The sequence below is a fragment of the Ambystoma mexicanum genome, chromosome 2p, assembly GCF_040938575.1.
Source record: "Ambystoma mexicanum isolate Mex_15411 chromosome 2p, UKY_AmexF1_1, whole genome shotgun sequence".
Lineage (NCBI taxonomy): Eukaryota > Metazoa > Chordata > Amphibia > Caudata > Ambystomatidae > Ambystoma > Ambystoma mexicanum.
The window spans coordinates 27323476-27344978 of NC_090923.1; the positions used below are offsets into that span (position 1 = coordinate 27323476).

Below are 21503 nucleotides of genomic sequence, written 5' to 3' on the forward strand. Positions count from 1 at the left end.
TTAGTTTCCCAAAGGGAAAGGGTTACCTTTGAATTCCTATTCGCTGAGGGTCCTCTGGAAGGAATGCCTGACTAGGACCCCACTGCCAGTGGAATTGTACTCCATGCCCATTGAATTGCGGTGGGGAGAAGAGAACACCATAAAGGTGGTAGGTTCATGAGTGCTGCCGCCCGCCCGGAACGCAGAATCCCAAAAATACTACTGCAGTTAAGTAGGGGCTGGGTCAATAACTTGCACCTTTGGTCCAGGGGTCACAGACACAGATTGTTTTTAGTGTAGGGTTTGGGTCGGTCTAGAGGTGGTTGTAACGCTCACCTGGTTCCCACGGAGGCGCGGGCGTGGTCTGGACGGCTGTGGCCTCTTCGAAGGAGATGTTCAGCACCCTGAAGATGGAGTGGGCTGGGTTCCCAAATCTGGCTTGTCTGGCTCGGATGAATACATTCTGTGAGCGAAAAGGAAGGGTTAATACTCTGCGGGTTTTGTGTAGATCTCCCGTTCCCCTTCTCACCCTCCTTGCAACCCTTCTGTAATTCCCTGTGGAGACTCACCTTAGGGATTGAAAAGGCGAGCTCTCCATCCTGCTTCTGATGCAGGGGCGCGTTGGGATCCAGTTACGTCACTGGATAGTAAGTTCGAGTTCACTTGTCTGTTCCGGTAAGTACCGTAAATGTTTATGGCAAGCTGGAGTCTAAACTGTTCCTCTTCTCTTTTGCAGGTAATGGAAGACTGCGGACTGAGGGCGGTTTCCGTCGAAAACCTGATTTCAGGTGAGTTTTGGTGTAGGCCCACTTCTGTCTTTTCCTGTCTCTTTTTCCTTAGGGGCCGGAGTTCGAGAATGCCGAAGAAATGGAGCCGGCACGAAGCAGAAGCTGAGTCCGACCTGTAAGCAGGTAAGTTTTAAATAGTTTGTTTGCGACGGTTCTTGCATTCACTAATGTGATGTTTGCTTTTTCCCCATAGGGGCCGGGGTGCTGAAATGCCCAAGGAATGGCCTCGACCCGAAGGTAAGAAGAATTAGCTTGGCAGGTAAGTGCTTCTTGGTTATTTTCCCCTTCTCACCTTGCTTTCTTCTCTTCGTCTCCCAGTAGGTGCTGGAATGCTGCAGGAGATCCGGATGGGCATCGCAGAGCAGAAGGCGCCACGTGCAGGTAAGAGAAGTGCGCCGAGATGTATGCGACGCGGTGAGTATTTAAAATGATGTCTTTTTGCAGGAACGTTGGCGCGCTGAATCCGGAATGCAGCTTTAACAGGTAAGGTTTGTTTTCACCTGTTTCTTCTTCCCTTTTCTATCCTTAGGTGTTTCCAGGATGCTGGCAGGCGTGGTCGAGGGCTGGAGCAGGAGCAGGCACGGTGAGCGTCCAGCTGCTATGAGCAGAACAACGCGAAGCGTGGTTTGCTGTCTGGGCGTGGCTTAAATAGCCTTTCAAGTAGTCCCAGGTATGTATCCTTCCACTGAAGGTATGTATCCTGCCACCAGCCACACCCGTGTGGTTAAGTAGTTCCTTTTTCATCTGGAAGTTGTAGAATGATCTGCCAGGTAAGGAAATTGCAGCATGGTCTGCCAGGTAAGTTTGCACCAAACACTATTCCTTCCATATCTTGTATGAGCCTGGCGCCGATGGTGCCAGGACTGTTATCCCTTATGAGCCTGACGCCAACAGCGCCAGGACTGAGTCCAAAGAGCCCCTATCTGGGGTGGCTGGGTCTTCCCTAGTATACATGTTGCCTGCCTCTGAGGGTGCCGGGCCCTGTCTGGCTCCTTGGAGGTAGGCATCATGACAGTACCTCCCCCCAAGGCCCCTCCCAAGGATGTACTGTCCGGAGGCTTTGGTTTGTGTGGAAACTTACGATGAAATTTTTGTATTAGAGGAGGTGCATGTATATGATCGCTTGGTTCCCAAGATCTCTCCTGAGGTCCACAACCTTTCCAATCAATTAGGTAAAAAACCTTTGACTTGGACATCTTAGAATCTAATATGTCTTTAACTTCGAATTCCAGTTCCCCATCTACTGGGATTGGTTCTGGTGGCTTGAGTAGCCTGGTTCCGGGTTGTACAGGTTTCAACAGTGATACGTGGAAAACCGGATGGATTCGCATGTTGGGGGGCAGATCAAGTTTGAAGGTTACCGGGTTGATTATAGCCTTGATTGGATAAGGCCCTATATATCTTGGGTTAAAAGTTCGCGGGCCTTTAAGTGGTAGATGTCTAGTCGCCAGCCACACTTGATCTCCAACTTGATAAGGAGGTACTTCGCTCCGATGTAAGTCAGCATTTTCCTTATATTTGTCCTTGGCCTGCTGTAAATGAGTCTTGCCTTCTTTGAAGGTTCGGGTTATGGTGGCATGTAAGTTATCCACGGCGGGCATTTCAAGGCCTTGAGGTGGTTCAAGTTCCGAAGTACTGGGATGGTGGCCAAATAAGGTATAAAAAGGAGTCTGGCCAATTCCTGAATTGTTGTACGCGTATTCAGCAATCCATAAAATGTCTTACCAATTATGTTCTGATTGATCCAACATGCACCGTAAGTACTGTTCCAATGTCTGGTTTGTTCTCTCGGTTTGGCCGTCGGTCTGAGGATGGTGGCTGGTAGATAAACGCACATCAACTTGTGCCATTTGGCAACATCTCTTCCAGAACCGAGAAATAAACTGGCTTCCGCGATCGGAGATTAATATGGATGGAAAACCATGTAGACGAACGACGTTCTCAAGAAATTCCTTCGCTAGGGTGGAGGCTGAAAGCAGCCCTTTCAAGGGAATAAAATGGGCCATCTTGGAGAAGAGGTCTACAATTACCAGTATAGTATTAAATCCATGACAAGGAGGTAGGTCAGTTATAAAATCCAGCGATAAAGTGTGCCAAGGTGCCGGTGGGATGTCCAGAGGTCGTAACGGACCGGCTGGTTTTTGCTTTTGACTTTTATTTTGGGCGCATGTCATCACGAAAGATTTTATATCCTTTCGCCAGGAGGGCCACCAGAAATGCCTTTTAATTTTTTCTTCAGTCTTAGCGATGCCTGGGTGTCCTTCCATTAGTGTCTCATGATGATGGGCAATAACGAGATCTTGCAAATCCTTTTGAGGCAAGAACAGTCGCCCCTGGAAATAAGGTAAATCGTTATTAATTGAAAATCTGGGATCTTTCAGGCTCCATTTTTTGCAAGGCTGCAGCGTCGAAAAGCAATTTAACTCTAGTTTGAATATCCTCTAGAGTTTGTGAGGAGATCACCCCCAAAATTCTCTGTTCGGGAATAAATCGGAACTGGATCTAGAGTTGGGGTAGTATCACCCATTCCTATTCGAGTGCGTCCGCCTTGCCATTCTTGCAGCCGGGGCGATAGGTGATCACAAAGTCAAATTCTGCAAAGAACAGGGCCCAACGGAGTTGGCGTGAGGATTGAGCTTTGGCCGTTTTTAAGTATTGCAAATTCCTGTGGTCTGTAATTACGGTAACAGTATGTCTTGCGCCGAGAAGGTAATGACGCCAAACCTTGAAAGCTGACTTGATAGCTAATAGTTCTTTATCTGTGATTGCGTAGTTAACTTCTGGAGCTGAGAATTTTCTGGACCAAAAGGCCACAGGATGCAGTTGGTTCGAGACTGGGTCCCTCTGTGATAGAATCGCTCCCATGGCTAAACTAGATGCGTCAGTTTCCACAACGTAAGGGAGATCTGGACGGGGATGTTTTAACACAGGTGCGGAGGTGAATTTAGTTTTTAGTTCCTGAAATGCTTGTTCCGCTTCCGTAGTCCATTCAAAGCGTTTGTTTTTCCGTAAGAGGGCTGTGATGGGTTGAACCACTCGAGAAAACTCCGGGATAAACCTTCGATAGAAATTGGCAAAACCAAGCATGCTCTGAACCCCTTTCACAGAACTAGGGGATGGCCATTTGAGGATCGCGTCCACTTTCCGTGAGTCCATTCGAACTCCCTTTGGCGTTAGGACGAAACCAAGAAACTCAACCTCCGTGACGTGAAAAATGCACTTTGAGCTTTGCAAATAGTTTGTGCTGGCGTAGTTTCTCCAGGACGGCCTTAACATGTTTTCGGTGATCAGATTCCGAGGAAGAGTACACTAGGATGTCGTCAATATATATGATGACACAAACATCTATGAGTTCTCGAAAGATGTCATTCTTAAAATACTGGGAGGCAGCAGGTGCGTTGCACAACCCGAAGGGCATCACTTGGTATTCAAAGAGTCTGTATTTGGTGCGGAAGGCCGTTTTCCATTCAATGCCTTCTCTGACGCGCACCAGATGGTAAGCCCCTCTTAAATCCAGCTTGGTAAAGATGCAGGCATCTTTCACCTGGTCGAGGAGTTCAGGGATCAGAGGCAGGGGGTAACGATTCTTAACCGTTATCTGATTTAAGGCACGATCGTCAATACATGTTCTAAGGTTGCCTTCCTTTTTCGGCACGAAGAACAAAGCTGAAGAAGCCGGTGACTTTGACGGGCGAATAAACCCATTGGCAAGATACTGATCCAAATACTGGCGTAAATGAAGATTCTCTGGTTCGGTAAGGGCATAAATCCTGCTACAAGGCGGTTGAGCATTGGGTACCAGATCAATTTGACAATCGTATGGCCGGTGAGGTGGTAAGGTGTTGGCCTGTTCTATTTGAAAAACGTCCTGAAAGTCCTGATACTCAAGTGGAAGTTGTGCTGACACAGAGGTTACTGAGGCAAGACCCACTTGTGGATTTCCGGAATAACAAGTTTGTCTGCAGTTAGGAAAGGTGATACTCTTTGCTCGCCAGTCAATTCGAGGATTATGTGCTTCTAACCAAGGGATCCCCAAGATTACCTGAAATTGTGGAGCCTTGATTACGTTGAACACTATGGTTTCCCTATGACCATCTTGGCCAACCAGTGTCATTTCTGTGGTAGAATGTGTTACCGGCCCAGAGGCAATTTCGGTCCCATCTACCGTGGTAATGACATCTTTGGTGATTTTTGGTCGGAGAGGGAGACCAATCCTGGAAGCCAATTCGAGATCAACATAGTTCCCAATAGCCCCACTGTCGAGATAGGCCTTTATGCCATGTAATCGTTGAGGCTGCTTTGGATCCACGAGGGTCATTGGCATGATGAAATGCAAGGTCAAAGAGTTTGTCTTCACGCTCGGCAAGCGGACCTCTACGCTTGTCGAGCTTGATCGTTTCCCGAATCAGATTTTGGAAGGTTTTGGTCTGTGGCTCCAACCACCTTCTTGGGTGGTTTTACCGGGCAATTTCGTAGAAAGTGTCCAGACTCTCCGCAATAGAGACATAACTGGTTTTGCCGTTTTCTTTCTCGTTCTTTCTGCGTTAGGGGTCCTTTCACTCCCCCAATTTGCATTGGCTCCGAAGTGTCGGTACTCTTGTGGTTTGCGTGGGTTTTTACCAAAGCCCGAGTTTCAAATCTAGTCCGATCAGTCTTTCTATTCTGGAGTCTATGATCAAGTTGGATCACTAAATCAATGTATTCCTCACAGAGTTGGGGTGGATTCACAATTTGAGCCAGAACGTCTTTTAGCTCTCCACGAAGTCCTCGATGAAACAAGGTGATTTTTTTATTCTTAGGCCACCCAGTTTCCACGATCAGTCTGTTAAAAGTGGCGATATAAATAGGAGGTCTTGGTTCCCTTGACGCAAAGACAGAGGTTCGTTATCCAAGGCCTCACCCTGGGCGTGCCGGGCAAATAATCTCTCCATACTAGCCTGGAAGCGTTGAAAGTCACAAAGGATAGGATCGTCTTGATTTACCAACGGAATAGACCAATCGGCTGCACTGCCGCTGAGATACGATAAAACAAAAGCCACCCTAGTTTGGTCATTAGGGAAGGCCCCAGGTCTACATAAAAAGTGTAAACGAAATTGGTTCATGAAAACAGCGTATTTCTTGGGGTCCCCCGCAAAACGTTCAGGTGAGGCCAAAGGCATGTTTCCCGGCAGGTTAATTTGCACCGGGTTAGTGGAAGCCATAGGAGTGGACTCTCTCCCGGAAGCAGGTAATGGCATTTGTCCAGCCTGATTCTGCAAAAGCTGTTTAGCCAGGTCATCGGTTCGTTCTTTGGACAAGATCAGTTCTCTTCGAAGAACGTTGGTTTCTTGGCGGGCGGCGTGAACTTCCGCCCGTAATTCCCCCAATAGTTGGGCCAGTTGGTCTGTTTCGGAAGTCTCCATGGCGCCTGGGTGGGTAATTGTGGGTAGGCTTCGCGTTCTGTAACGCTCACCTGGTTCCCACGGAGGCGCGGGCGTGGTCTGGACGACTGTGGCCTCTTCGAAGGAGATGTTCAGCACCCTGAAGATGGAGTGGGCTGGGTTCCCAAATCTGGCTCGTCTGGCTCGGATGAATACCCTTCTGTGAGCGAAAAGGAAGGGTTAATACTCTGTGGGTTTTGTGTAGATCTCCCGTTCCCCTTCTCACCCTCCTTGCAACCCTTCTGTAATTCCCTGTGGAGACTCACCTTAGGGATTGAAAAGGCGAGCTCTCCATCCTGCTTCAGATGCAGGGGCACGTTGGGATCCAGTTACGTCACTGGATAGTAAGTTCGAGTTCGCTTGTCTGTTCCGGTAAGTACCGTAAATGTTTATGGCAAGCTTGAGTCTAAACTGTTCCTCTTCTCTTTTGCAGGTAATGGAAGACTCCGGGCTGAGGGCGGTTTCCGTCGAAAACCTGATTTCAGGTGAGATTTGGTGTAGGCCCACTACTGTCTTTTCCTGTCTCTTTTTCCTTAGGGGCCGGAGTTCGAGAATGCCGAAGAAATGGAGCCGGCACGAAGCAGAAGCTGAGTCCGACCTGTAAGCAGGTAAGTTTTAAATAGTTTGTTTGCTACGGTTCTTGCATTCATTAATGTGATGTTTGCTTTTTCCCCATAGGGGCTGGGGTGCTGAAATGCCCAAGGAATGGCCTCGACCTGAAGGTAAGAAGAATTAGCTTGGCAGGTAAGTGCTTCTTGGTTATTTTCCCCTTCTCACCTTGCTTTCTTCTCTTCGTCTCCCCGTAGGTGCTGGAATGCTGCAGGAGATCCGGATGGGCGTCGCAGAGCCGAAGGCGCCACGTGCAGGTAAGAGAAGTGCGCTGAGATGTATGCGACGCGGTGAGTATTTAAAATGATGTCTTTTTGCAGGAACGTTGGCGCGCTGAATCCGGAATGCAGCTTTAACAGGTAAGGTTTGTTTTCACCGGTTTCTTCTTCCCTTTTCTATCCTTAGGTGTTTCCAGGATGCTGGCAGGCGTGGTCGAGGGCTGGAGCAGGAGCAGGCACGGTGAGCGTCCAGCTGCTATGAGCAGAACAACGCGAAGCGTGGTTTGCTGTCTGGGCGTGGCTTAAATAGCCTTTCAAGTAGTCCCAGGTATGTATCCTTCCACTGAAGGTATGTATCCTGCCACCAGCCACACCCGTGTGGTTAAGTAGTTCCTTTTTCATCTGGAAGTTGTAGAATGATCTGCCAGGTAAGGAAATTGCAGCATGGTCTGCCAGGTAAGTTTGCACCAAACACTATTCCTTCCATATCTTGTATGAGCATGGCGCCGATGGTGCCAGGACTGTTATCCCTTATGAGCCTGACGCCAACGGCGCCAGGACTGAGTCCAAAGAGCCCCTATCTGGGGTGGCTGGGTCTTCCCTAGTATACATGTTGCCTGCCTCTGAGGGTGCTGGGCCCTGTCTGGCTCCTTGGAGGTAGGCATCATGACAGTGGTTTGATCTCCTGAAAGAGACATGCTTCTAGGGATCCACCGGCTGGACAGGACAGACTATGACGAAAAGTGACCAGTGTGACTCGCACAAAAAACGGATGACCCCCCCCCCCCCCACACCTTCAGGACTCTGCTTGCACACGGAGTTGGCAGGGAGACTTGGCCAGGGTCAGGAGTTTTGCAGGCGTTAAAATGCAGGTTCCAAGTATGCCCCCCCCCCCCTTCTTGGCAGAGTGTAGCTGCTGCAGGTGTACAAGTTTCTTGGTCGTGTATGGCTTTGGCAATGCTTGTTCTTCAGTATCAGTCCCTCTCTCTTTTGCATTATCTCCGGACTCTTGGTTCAAATGGGAGACATCCAGAATGTCTCAAGAGCATCTCCTCTTATTCAAGCCCAACAATGGGAAGCCTCTGCACAATTAAAACAGGCAGAGCCCGTCCAATCAGGGACATCCAACTGCCCAACATCGGCCCGCAACAGACATATCCTCGCTGGACTGTGTATTGACAGAAGACCGTCTCAAACCCAGTACCAACAAGTTCCAGGCACACCAAGCGCTGACCTGGATTAAAAGACGGGATCTGTGAAAGAGAAGGAACATTTCCTAAAAATAAGATGGTACATAGGACAGGACCATGAGGGGCAGCCATTTTGAGTATATTGTCATGAAAATGCCATTATCGTAGTAAAAGGAATGGCGCACGGTAGTCGAGATGGATTTCCAAAATCCATCCTGTATGTGATTTTGGTGAATTGGAAAGACACCGATTTCTAGCCAAACCCAACTCTCTTCCTAAATATCTTCCTTCCCGAGCCCTTCGCTCATCTGTCTCCAACTCCCTCAGGGTCAGCCGCTTCTCGAAGCAACGAGCTGGGGGTAGCTCTCTCTCTGCGGCAGGGGCCTCCCTCTGGAACAGCCTTCCTGCCTCCCTGAAACTTGAGGAGAACCATCTTCGGTTCCGGAAGCACCTAAAAACCTTCCTCTTTGCTTCTGCTTTCTCTCTCCCTCTCCCCTGCTAAATTCTTCATTGAAACTGCACTGAACCTGCACCTGGGCCACTCTCACCGACCTCGGTCCTTGGCCCAGCCACTCTCCACTTGCACTGCCTCCCTGGCAACCCCTGCACTGCGGGACTGTCTCTGCATCCCTACAGCCCCCCCCCCCCTCCCAGCACTTGTCTGCACTTACCTTGCACTTGCCACCAGCTGGCCCTATTTATTTATTTATTTATTATTCTACTTACCCTGTTCAGCACTTCCCCACTCTCCCCTTCCCCTTGCACTTTTTCCCTTCCCCCACCCCTGCACTTGCGCGATCCGAATGACACCCGTCCTAGTAGGATCGTTGTCTGTCTTTCCCCCCTGTTGCCCCCTCCCTAGCTCGTCGTGCCTTGAAACACTTGTGTATAGGCGCGTTACAAATGCCATATCATATCATATCAATGAAGGTAGGAAGCAGGTCGGCAAGGCAAGGTGTGATAGTGGTCTAGTTTAATTAGGCCTTTAAAATGCACACCAAGCAGTGGAAGTTCTAGAAAGTGAACGCAGGATCCCTGGAATGGCCCTCATGCCCCCTATATGCATGACAGCCCTCATGACCCCTATATGCAGGACAGCCCTCATGACCCCTATAAGCAGGACAGCCCTCATGACCCCTATATGCAGGACAGCCCTCATGACCCCTATATGCAGGACAGGCCTCATGACCCCTATATGCAGGACAGCCCTCATGACCCCTATATGCAGGACAGCCCTCATGACCCCTATATGCAGGACAGCCCTCATGACCCCTATATGCAGGACAGCCCTCATGACCCCCTATATGCAGGACAGCCCACAGACTGAGAAACGAGAGATCCAGTCACTGTTCGGCCAGCCCCCAGGAGGGTCAGTAAACCCTACATATGTGAGCAGATATTCTCTTAGGCAACCGTTCAAACCCTATCCAGCTGACTTCGCGGACAAACGTGCCTCAAAACTGGACCAGGTTGACCAACGATAAATATCCAGCTGTGCTGACGTCATTAGACACACCAAGACATAGTAACATTAGCCACGTACCAAACTCGCATCCCAGCACGAAGACGCACACAAAGAACCTGCGTACACTGTTCTATAGATAGAGGAAAGAGGCACGCACATACGGTCAAAAGTCTTTCTCATTTTCTTTCATTAGCCAAATGCAGAAACACAGAAATGCTTTTGAGCATGAGTCACACAAAACAAGCGTGCAGCCGTTTAATGCAACTAACCATTTGGAACTTCAGGGACATAAGGAACCTGGAAGAAACAAATTCTACGAACCTCAAGAGAAAGCAACACAATAATACATACACGGACATAGAAACCATAGAACAACTGTAGTGAAAGTGCACAAAGCCACAGACCTCAGAAAAAGGAACAAAGACATGTAGACTCTGCAGCACGATGCGAAGGGCCAGTGCTCTGAGCCAAGGACAAAGGCGGGTGGAACATTTCTGACTATAGGGGTAAAGAGCCACCTGCAAAATAGAACAATAAATCCTCACTAACTGCAGACCAAAAGTACAGTTGTGCAGTCCTCACACACGTGATGTATCTGAGCCAAACTATAGCCATTTAACCATGGTGGAAAGAGAATCATTTCCCAGAAAAGCAGACAAGAACTGATAGATGTGTTGCCTAACAAACATTGCAAGTTGCAGGCACTCTCTCAGGCTAGGTGGATATACCAGTGACAACAATTGGGACACACTTTTTCATCTCCTTGAGAAGGTCCACAGAGCGCTGAGAACAGAGTGGGTCCCAGGCCTTAGGAGACCTGCACCACCCAAACAGGGAGCACAAATCCTAGGGTGGAGGTTAATGGGCAAGGGCCAATGGTAGTCTTGCAACCTTGCAACAATGTAATAGATCGTTTTTGGGGCAGTCTCAGGCGAGACCACCTGACATGGAAGGACCAGTTAGCTAATCCCTATAGGTGCCTCGATAGGCATTACCACCCCAGCCACCCAATAGAATGGACTCTTATGTTTTTGGGGAGAGGTCAAAAGTTATGACGCAATGTTGTAACAAAAGCCTGTGACACGGGCCCAAAAGCTGCGATTGCTGGAAATGTCATTTTCTTCTATGATCCCTGTCTGTTATGGAAAATAAAGGACAGTTCTAAACTTTCCCTTGGCTGAGTTCTCTGTCATTACCAGGGGAGGGTTAGTTGGGCCTGGGCACTCTGCTGAACGGTGACTGTGTAGCACAAACCTCGGTCCTCTGGTATACCTTTACAAATTGGTAACAGAGGATTGTTTGTTATGTTCGTTCGGCACAAAGCCACCTTTCTCGTTGTGACGTCTGGAGGACTGTGAGGTGACCCACGCAGTGCGAGAGTCCCATGGAGGTGCACCATGTGCAGAGGCCGTCAGGAGCCACCATGGAGAAAATCCTGCCTGCGGTCCGTGAGAAGCCCAGCAGGCCAAAAGGGCAGAGTGGCAGTTTTGGGGAGAGCTGTTGAACGAGCAGCATCCAGAGTGTAAGTATTGACTCAGCCACATGGTAATTGAGAGGGGTGGTCAAAAAGATGATGGGTATGGGGTGGTGATGAGTATTGTTCAGAATTCTTGAAGTATTGTTGAGCATTGTTGAGTATTGTCAAGTATAATTGAGCAAGAAGCGGCGGAAGATGTTATTTGTTCGTGGTTAGGGGACATTCGATCTTGAGGTAAAAGGTTCAGGCACTCAGCCTAGACTATTGACTTAAGGGTACGGATGACAGCAGTTATGTAAATAGTGGATTCCATGTGGATTCCAAATACCCACACCAATTATCTGCCAGACACCTTAAACACGTGAGGGGCCTTATCCAACCACTGGTAGTGGGCTTGTGTGTGTGTATGTATGTATGTATGTATGTATGTGTGCCAGTCATCGTAACAGCCAATATATCTAAAACTATTAATTAACTCCTGTATCCAAACTTTGCCCGAGTGTTCCAATCCATTGCAAAGCCAAGGTGCCTCTTTATGGGCTGCCCACGGTACAGTACTGCTGCATGCTGTATTACAGGGTGGTGATGCATTACACACTGTAGAGATGGGGAGCAGTACAGACGGCTGGCCGCTCACCTTCCTGCTGGAGCTGTTCAGCTTGTTCTTGCATTCCTTGGCTTTTTGTATCGCCTTTAAGACCTCCACGGTGTCGAGCTCCTTTTCAGTTGTAATCGTGTTATCCAGGCAGACCTAGCAGAGAACAGAAATGGTTTTAGTGAAGAGAGAATTGGAGAGAGTCTTCACACAAAGGTGAATGCCAGCAAACCACATGCTTGGTTTTGGCATTCATTTTATGACCACTGGATGAAGGAGAACCCTCTCAGAAGGGACAGAGACCTGGCTGAGGGCAAGACATGGTTAACCGTCTAGGTACAATTATATTCTGCACACACTGAAATAGAATTCAGAATTTCCCTTCACCACAAACTTTATATATATTTGAGTTTACAACTGCAGATTCTTCTTACAGAATTTAATATTCTTTTAGTTCTGAAACATTTTATTGACACCCTGGAACTTTTACCCTGTAATATAGTCATACGTGACACCATGCGTGTGTTAGGACAGGTTGCATTTGTATTTTACATGGGCCTTTGCCAAAGTTCTACACATGTAGTGAAAACAGTACAAACATGTTTAAGCCAAGCAAGGAAAAGACTTAACGAAGGGGAGGGTGATATCAAGAGGGAGTGAGTGTTATGCAGCCTTTCCTTTTTTTGGGGGATTCTTTTAGTGTTACAATGGTGCACATCGCCTTACAGAGAAGTGTGGCTGGGATACTGTGCATCCTTATATCTTTTCCTGCCACAGCCTTTTGGTTACTTTTACAACATGTCCAGGATGAGCTGGTGGCAGCAGATATTGGTCTACTGCGATTTGCACTTTTTACTCATGCACTTCTGCATTTACCGCAAATGGTTACTAAGGTTGGCTAGTGTGAAGATAACATTTCTTTTTGCCACTTTCCCTCCAGAGTTTCCTATGGAACCCTATACCATTTGCTCTGTTTTTATCCGGACCTGACTTTTTGAAGGGAAGTAAAGCATTTGCCTTTTGCTGATTGTTATGGGGAAACTAATCGCTCCTTTAGACGATGAGTACTGTGAAACTGTTTCCCCTTTTCTTGTACTTAATTCTTTTTTTTATGCTTGATTCAACTATTTTACTAGTTTTACAAGTTATGCAAGCCTTGCGTGTTTCTTTCTCTTGTACTTATTAATATTTCACACAACGCCTTACAGTACAGTTACATTCTAACAGTTTTTTTTGCATTATTTCTGGTGTGCACATTTGCATTTTCCTGCACATGGCTACTGCCCCAAAATGGCTGTCCATTGAGATGTTTCACTTGCTCTTTGGCCATATTGTAGTTTGGCCTTCCTCCTTCCCTCTAACATCCAGGAAGTCCTAATAAGGGTCATGCACTTGCCCAGGAAAGCTTCTGCTTTTGTGGGCTAGTGAGCCTGGGCATGTTGGAGACCCAGGAAAAGGGCTGTGACTGTTTAAGTCCCAGTGTACATTCTTGGTTCCAGAAAGTCTGCTTCTGGGGCAGATATGAAACAAGTAGTTGTTCCTGATTGGACCACTGCTAGCAGTTCGAATGGTGCAGCTCCTTACCATTGGTTGGCTTGGATCAAGCCCTTCACAGCCTCCAGGTTCCTTGGACTGCCCGGTGGACTAACCAGCTCTCTCGTAGGCTACCTCACCAAAAGAGTCACCATTCTGCATTCAAGACTGAAACCTTAGTGGTTGCCAGCTTATGCCACAAGTCACCTTTCCTCCTAAATTCCAGCTTCCTATATAAAAGGAACCAGGAAGCACATAAACAACTGTTCGAGAATGACTGGGCGGTTATCTGTTCGCAAATTGCGGTCTACAAATCGTTCACCGAATATGCAAAATTCCGAAACAAGCAATCGCCAAATTTACCATACTTGATACTCTGCCCTTGTGCTGAAACTAGAACCCTCTATATGCGATTCCGTCTAGACCTATTACACACGAAATCAAGAACGAAACATTGAGAGAGAAATGCTAATAATACTTACAGTATCAGCTGCAGATTTTGCAATAATTTGGAAGCAATCAAAACTTTAAAACATCTTTTTCTAGTATGTCCATTCTTTGAAACCGAAAGAGTGAAAACGATTAAATCTTTCAACTTGACAGACTCGAGTTTTGCAAGAGAATTAGTTTGGTCACGTTGTATGTGGGGTTCTTCAAATGCTATCATCCTAGCGACAGTACGCTTATTGAAAATCATTGAGGATGCACTACCATCGAGCTTAGAGACTGCTCGCCATTGAGTCACAACTTTTGGTGTTTAGGTGAAGACTATATACATGCATATATGTGTGTATCTATATATGTATGTATATATTTATTTGTGGTGATCACTAAGTTTTCTTTTATATGTTCACTTTCTTTGCCTTACATTATATGTCTTGTAAAAATTAAAAAAAAAAAAAGAAAAAAAAAAAAAAGTATTACATGATTTTATATATGATATCTGTAATTTGCCGTTCTGTTTTTGGCCCTTTTTAAATTCTGTTTTAATTCTGTGAATTGATAAAGAATTATGATATTGTTGTTTATATAATTTTGGGAATGAACTGAATGTACTACATTTTACAAAGATGTAAAGATGTTATCAGATGTAACTTTTATGAACAATGCTATAATTTTGTAAAGATGCGTATGCATCAAAAACAAAATTTTGATTAAAATTAAAAAAAAAAAAAAAAAAGGAACCAGTCCTGGAGCAGCTGCTGTGACTGTCAAGACCGGTGGGGGGGTCTGTACTTCCGCTCTCTATATGGTAGAGGAGAGGCACAGAAGACCCCAGCCAAGATTCTCGATTACGGTAGCGATGGACGAGCAATCAAGGCCTAGCTTCTCAGGAGGTGATGCAGGCTGGTTCTTAAGTACAGGGTATCCCCAAGCCCCCACAAAGGAATGTCCACACACTGTATTACTGAAAACACAGTCTTTATATAATTAATATTCAAGGGTTATGTACACTTATCACAATAACGCACTTTGTGCTCAGGAAAACCAATAATGATAAATATCTACAATTCTAAAGTGGTACCACTAATATTAGACCTCATTAAAGTGCATTCACAATACTGTAAAAATGGCACACAGATCAATAAGAAGGAAACCAGCAATAGAGAGAGGAGAGATAAAAGATGGTTGAAACAATAGGCAGAATACTGGCCCTAGCTACTGGACACAGTTCTGTGTGGAGATCCCCCCACCTGGGCAACCTGTAAAATAAAGGGATATGACACAAGCCCAGTCCATATATTGTTCAACAGTCTTATTCTCTCCTACAATGTTTTTACCCCCCCAATGTACCTGGTGGAGTCGAGTTCTTCGAAGAGGCGTCGACAGATCCTTCTTGAATGACCCCCTTTTAAGCAGGAGTCACGGATCGTCGAGAGGCGTAGAGAAACGTCGAAGACCTCGGGGTTCGGCGACGGGGAATCGACGGCCCTTCTTGAATGCCTTCCCTTTCAAGCGGGAGGCACGGGGCGTCGAACGTCCGTCGACGAACGAGGTAGAACGATGTCGAAGAGGCGGCAGCTTCGTCCGAGCGGTGCTCGTCGGCGTCGGGGCGTCGGCGTCCTGCACGGCGGAGGTGTGCGGGGCACCTCGATGACAATAGTTCTGGACCGCAAAGATTGTAGAGACGGGAGCCCAGCAAGGGCGTCGAGTCGCTCGAGTCTTTGGGATCGTGAGGTGGCGGGAAACCCACCGGCGGATTCTCCTCGGCGCGTTGGTCGTCCTCGACTTTCTCCGGCGGGACAAAGCGGCCGACGATGCGGACGAGGGAGTCCTTCAAGGCAAATGTTCTTAGGCAAGGAGCGGACGGCTCCGGTCGTCGGCGGCACGGCGTCAAGTGGTTCCCACGGCTGGGCAACACAACTTCGACGGGCCTCCAGCGGTTACACAGACCTGCGAACCCTGGTCGACGGCAATGGACTTCGACAGCGTCGATGTCCGGGTGCTTCACTTCGATCTCCTCGGCGGTCCCGTCTCGGGTCGGCAGCCTTTCGAGGGTCTGACTTCCAGGGCGCTTCGGCGAAGATTCAGCGGTGCTCGATGGTCCCTCGGAGCACGGGAAGAGGGCGCCTTACCAGGTCCTCTCTCGGGTCAGTCCTCGACGATTTCGACAACCTTCAGTTCCGTCGAAGCAAATGCCACAGCAAGTCTTCTTCTTCCAGCTGGACGTCGAGGATCAGCAAATCCAGTTACTCTTGAGTGGAGACTCAGCTTCTGAATGCTTCTGAACAATTTCCAGTGGTGAGAGGTCCCCAGATATACTATTCTGTCTCTCATCCACACTGCTGGCACACACACAGCAGCCAATCACACAGAAGGGCATTCATGCAGTCAGTCAGCCAATCAGGCACACAGTGCATTCAGGCCACACTCCTCCCTTTCAGACACTCACAACAAGGAATGTGGATTGGGACAAGTACCCAGCCATTCAACACTACACACTGCATTCAGGCCAGTTTCGGGCAGGGCTGTCTCAGTCTTTGTCTCTCATGCCAGAAACCAGACAACCACAACAAGGAGTGTATATTGGTCACACACTCCATTCACCCAGGTCCCACCCACAGGAGGTACCCATAACATACAGTCACTGGGAAGGCTCCAGTCAGTCTAGCTGGGCCTTTACAACAACACCATATATGGAACTTCCACCCAACAGCCAGTCAGGGGGAAGGGACAGAGTCAGGGCTTCCCAGGACTTTGGGAAAAACAAGATAACAGGCAATAGAAAGCAAGAGGCCACAGGGGCCATCTTGTTTCCTATCAGGAATCAACTGATTCCAATGGCAGGGCCTGGGTATCCCAAAATGGAGGACACCCAGAGCACCTGTCAAATTCAGCATGGAGCTGCCACCAGCCCATACCCTGCTCTGTGGGCCACCCACAGGTGCCCAAAAACATACACTAGGGGCACAGGGTTGTACCCCTACCCATGGGTGCCATAAGGGTATCCCATGGGTCTGTTCACCAAACCAAAAGAGAGCTGCACTGCCAGGAGTCCCTCATGGACTCCTGGGCAGAAAACATGACAGAACACACGGTAAAAACAGAAAAAGGACAAGGATTCAGAGGCCCTGTCCCTCAGATGCATTTCCGGCATCACAGTCGCCCCCCCCAGACTGAGGTGGAGGGTGCCTAATCTCCCACGGGATAGACACCCTCATCCAGACGGTCAACATACCTTCTGGAAAGGCCATCTGCATTATCGTGACTCTTCCCTGGTCTGTGCTCTATGGTGAAGTCTAGCCCTTGTAGGCTAATCGACCACCTGAGCAATTTCGGATTCTCACCCTTCATCTGCATAAGCCACTTCAGGGGCTTATGATCTGTTTGGACCTTGAAGGTGGACCCCGTAAGGTAGGGCCTAAAACGCCTAAGGCTCCAAACTATACTAAAACATTCCTTTTCAACAGTAGCCCACCTAAGTTCTCTACCCTTGAGTTGTCTACTGATGAATATGATAGGATGTTCTCTCCCTTTGTCATCTAACTGGGACAAGACAGCTCCAATTCCGGTGTCGCAGGCATCCGTCTGGACGATAAAGGGTCGGCTGTAGTCAGGCGCACTCAACACAGGTGCCCTACACAGACTTTCTTTCAAGCCATCAAAGGCCCTCTGACAGTCTTCAGTCCAATTAACCTTCCTAGGCTGTTTGGGTGAAGTTAGAGCTGTCAGGGGTGCAGCTATGGTTCCATAGTCTGCCATGAAATTGCGATAGTACCCAGTGAGGCCCAAAAAGGCTCTCACCTGGGTTTGAGTAGTGGGAGTCTCCCAGTTCTGTACGTCCTGTACTTTACTGGAGAGAGGTTGGATTTGACCCCCTCCTACCTCATGACCAAGATAGGTAACTTTCCCCTGAGCTATCTGGCACTTGGTGGCCTTGATAGTGAGGTTAGCCCTTTTCAAGGCCTGCAACACCTTATCCAGATGTGTCAAATGCTCTTCCCAGGTGGAACTGTAGACGGCAATGTCGTCTAAGTAAGCCACACAAAAGGCTTCCAGCCCACTGAGCGCATGGTTGACCAATCTCTGGAAGGTGGCAGGGGCATTCTTCACCCCAAAGGGCATGACCCTAAACTGGTAGAGTCCCTCAGGTGTGGAGAATGCCGTCTTTTCCTTGGCATGGTCCGTCAGAGCTATTTGCCAATAGCCTGAGGTAAGGTCAAAGGTGCTCACAAATTTGGCAGCACCTATAGTGTCCACGAGCTCATCAGCCCTGGGCAATGGGTGCGCGTCAGTTTTGGTGACGGCATTGACTCCTCGGTAGTCCACACAGAACCTCCAATCCTTGGTACCCGCCGGGGAACTTGCCTTGGGGACAAGGACCACTGGACTGGACCAGGGACTGGTGGAGGGTTCAATAACACCCAGATCCAACATCTTGGCGACCTCAGCCTGGATGTGGTTTTTGACGGTATCTGACATACGATAGCTCCTGCTTTTGACAGGCACACTGTCACCAGTGTCAATTTCGTGCTTACACCACGGTGTAAGGCCCGGTGTCAGTGAAAACAGAGGGGCATACTGCTGGAGCAAAGCCCGGCAGGCCCTCTGCTGCTCTGTTGTCAAATCGGGAGAGAGTTGTACTCCCTCCACTGAGCCATCCTGAGGGTTGCTATGCAGCAAATCAGGAAGGGGCTCACTCTCATCCTCTTCTTGCCCTGAAGCTAGCAAGAGACATGAGACCTCTGCTCGCCTGTGGAAAGGCTTGAGCCTGTTGACATGGAATACCTGGGGGGCTACCCCAGAGGCTCCCATGTCCACCAGATAATTGACTTCGCCCATCTTGGAGATGATCCTGAAGGGTCCAGTCCACTTGTCTGCCAAAGCTCTAGGCTTGGTAGGCTCCATCACAAGGATTTCCTGTCCCGGAGTCCAATCCACTTGCGAAGCTTTCAGGTCATGCCAGTACTTATTCAATTCCTGGCTGGCCTTGAGATTTGCTGTTGCCTGACCCATCATTTGTGTCATCCTCCGCCTGAGGCCTAACACATAGTCCCCCACTTGCTTGGCGGGACCTGGAGGGGTGGCTTCCAAGCCTTCTCGGATCAAGGCGAGGGGCCCCCTCACGGGATGTCCAAAGAGTAACTCAAAGGGGCTGAAACCAACACCCTCTTGAGGTACCTCTCTGTAAGCAAACAGCAGGCATGGCAGGAGGAGATCCCATTTCCTCCTTAGGGGCTCTTCCAAAGCACCTAGCATGCCCTTGAGAGTTTTGTTAAATCTCTCAACCAGACCATTGGTCTGGGGGTGGTAAGAGGTGGAGAACTTGTAGGTTACCCCGCACTCTTTCCACATGGTTTTCATGTAACTAGACATGAAGTTGGATCCTCGGTCAGAGACAACCTCCTTGGGGAATCCAACACGGGTGAAAATGCCCAGGAGAGCCCTGGCAACCACCTTGGCAGTAACAGTCCGAAGGGGTATTGCCTCAGGGTACCTGGTGGCATGATCTACCAAGACCAGGATGAACCGATGTCCACCTGAAGTGGGAGGGTCAAGGGGACCGACGATGTCGATGCCCACCCTCTCAAATGGTGTGCCAACCACTGGTAATGGCTGCAGTGGGGCAATGACCCTGCCTCCAGTCTTGCCAGACAACTGACAAGTTGGGCAGGTCCTGCAGTGGGACTCCACCTCTACTCCCATCCGTGGCCAGTAGAAATGGGCAGAGAGCCTCTGCTTAGTCTTCTTGGTCCCAAGATGACCAGCCAAGGGCACCTCATGCGCCAACTGCAGTAGGAAGGGCCTGTAAACCTGGGGTACCACCAACCTCTTGCGGGCACCAGGTTCGGGCTTAGTGGGCTCACTAACAAGGAGCTCACCCTCCCAATAAATCTTGAATGTCCTAGGCACTTCACCTTGTGCCTGGGACAGGGCCTGTTTCCTCAGGCCCTCGAGAGAGTGGCACTCTCTCTGTCCCTTACAGAAGTCTGCCCGGGAGGGTCCCCCTTCAGCTAACAAGCATTGAAGGTCGGGATGATCCTCCGGGTTGAGAACCTCTCCCACAGGAGAGTCTTCTGTCTCTTCTCCCACAGGAGTTGAGTTTGGGTTTTCCGCTGGACCCAGCCCGTCCGGAGCATGGATCCCATTGGGTGCTGTCGGAACAGCAGGAAGAGAAGGTGTTCCCTCCACAGAGGTGGCCTTCTTGGTCTTCCTTCTTCTTGCCTTAGGCCTCGCCTTTGGCTCGGATACCTGACTCACAGCCAGACCCGGTGTCACCTGTGACCTAGTGACTGCAGCAGCAGTCATGGGAAGACCATCCGAGATCAACCCCAACTCTACTAGATCATTTCCTAACAGAATGTTAGCAGGGACATTGTCCTGAACCAGGACAGGAAGCTTTGCTGTCTTGTCTCCAATCATGAGTGTGACTAGGGCTACAGGCGATAATTTGGGAGGCCCACCAGCTAACCTGGTGGTTTGCAGAGGAGCACCTTCATAGTCCTCTGGCTTGAGCAGGGTCCTGTCCACCACTGTCATGCTTGCCCCAGTGTCTCTCAAACCAGTAGAAGGCTGGCCATTCAAGAGGACACTTCTCAAAAATCTACGGGTGTTCTGTGGGATAGTCGCCAGTACTTCTGCGTACTGGTCCCAGGCCCCAAGGGACACTAAGGAAATCTCTACTGGAGCACCAAATGTGATTCCTGTAGAGGAGGGGAGGACAGTGGCCTCCACCTCAGACACGGGGTAAGGGTAGGTCAGGCTGACAGCCTGTACTCCAAGTGCCTTACCTTTACACTTGGGGTCACCCCTTTTGTGATCCAGAGCCCCACAATCCCAACAAGTGCCAGGAGTGCGGGGTACGGTACTGGAACCACTGGGAGCCTGCTTTGCAGCAGGTGGACCACTACTCTTATTCCCACCCACAGAGGACTTATCCCCACTAGATTTTTGGGTCTTAGGAGAGGAAGGTTTTGGTTTACCCGACTGTGACTGCTTTTGGGACTCCTCAGCTTTCTGAGAGGCCCCCTTTTCTTTGTCCTTGTCCTTCCCACTGGAGTCCTTAGGGGACACCCGGTGGGAGACCCACTTGTCAGCCAACCTAGCCAGCTTAAAGGGGTCCAAAATGTTCTGGTCAGCCACATACTGACGCAGCTCTGGTGAACAGGCTTCAGAAAAATGCTCAAAAAACAAGAGGTGGGACAACTCAACAAAAGTTTTCACCTTGTATCCATCAATCCACCCCATCATGTTCATGTGCGCAGTACTCACCCAGTCAACCCAAGACACATTCTCTCTTTTCTTAAATTCCCTGAACCTTTTAAGGTATTGGGCAGGTGTCTTGCCAAACTTGGCAATCAAAGCAGACTTCATACACTCATACTGACCCCTTTCTTCCACACTCAGCTTCAGAATACAGTCATATCCAGTTTGAGGCACTCTGCTTAACAAACACTTAGCCCAATCTCTTTGATCTACATCATGAATTGCACAAGCCATTTCAAACGCTTCAATCCATTGGAGGATATCTGAACCCTCCACAAACACACCAACCAAATCTTTCATAAACTTGGTGGCTGGGGACCTGCCACTCTCAATTGGTCTAGCTGAAGTCTCCACTCTAGCTCTCTCTAGCTGGATTCTCTGACATTCAGTGTCCTTGTCTTTGAGCGCAAGATCCCTATTCTTGAGTTCCACTTGCTGTGCCAGCTCCTCTTTCTTAAGCTCAGCTTCTATTTCCAACTTGCGATATTCAAAGGCCAATTTCATCCTTAATAACTCAAGTTC

General features: G+C 48.8%; 1 protein-coding gene across 6 annotated transcripts in view; it reads right to left on the reverse strand.

The window, feature by feature from the left end:
- The window catches only part of NISCH (nischarin), a 441586-nt gene that overhangs the window by 201157 nt on the left and 218926 nt on the right, over window positions 1-21503 (reverse strand). For all 6 annotated transcript variants that reach the window (XM_069643185.1, XM_069643184.1, XM_069643187.1 and 3 more), the window contains one exon: window positions 11784-11897. In XM_069643185.1, the coding sequence (XP_069499286.1) occupies window positions 11784-11897 (114 nt within the window). The remainder of the gene's footprint in view (window positions 1-11783; window positions 11898-21503) is intronic.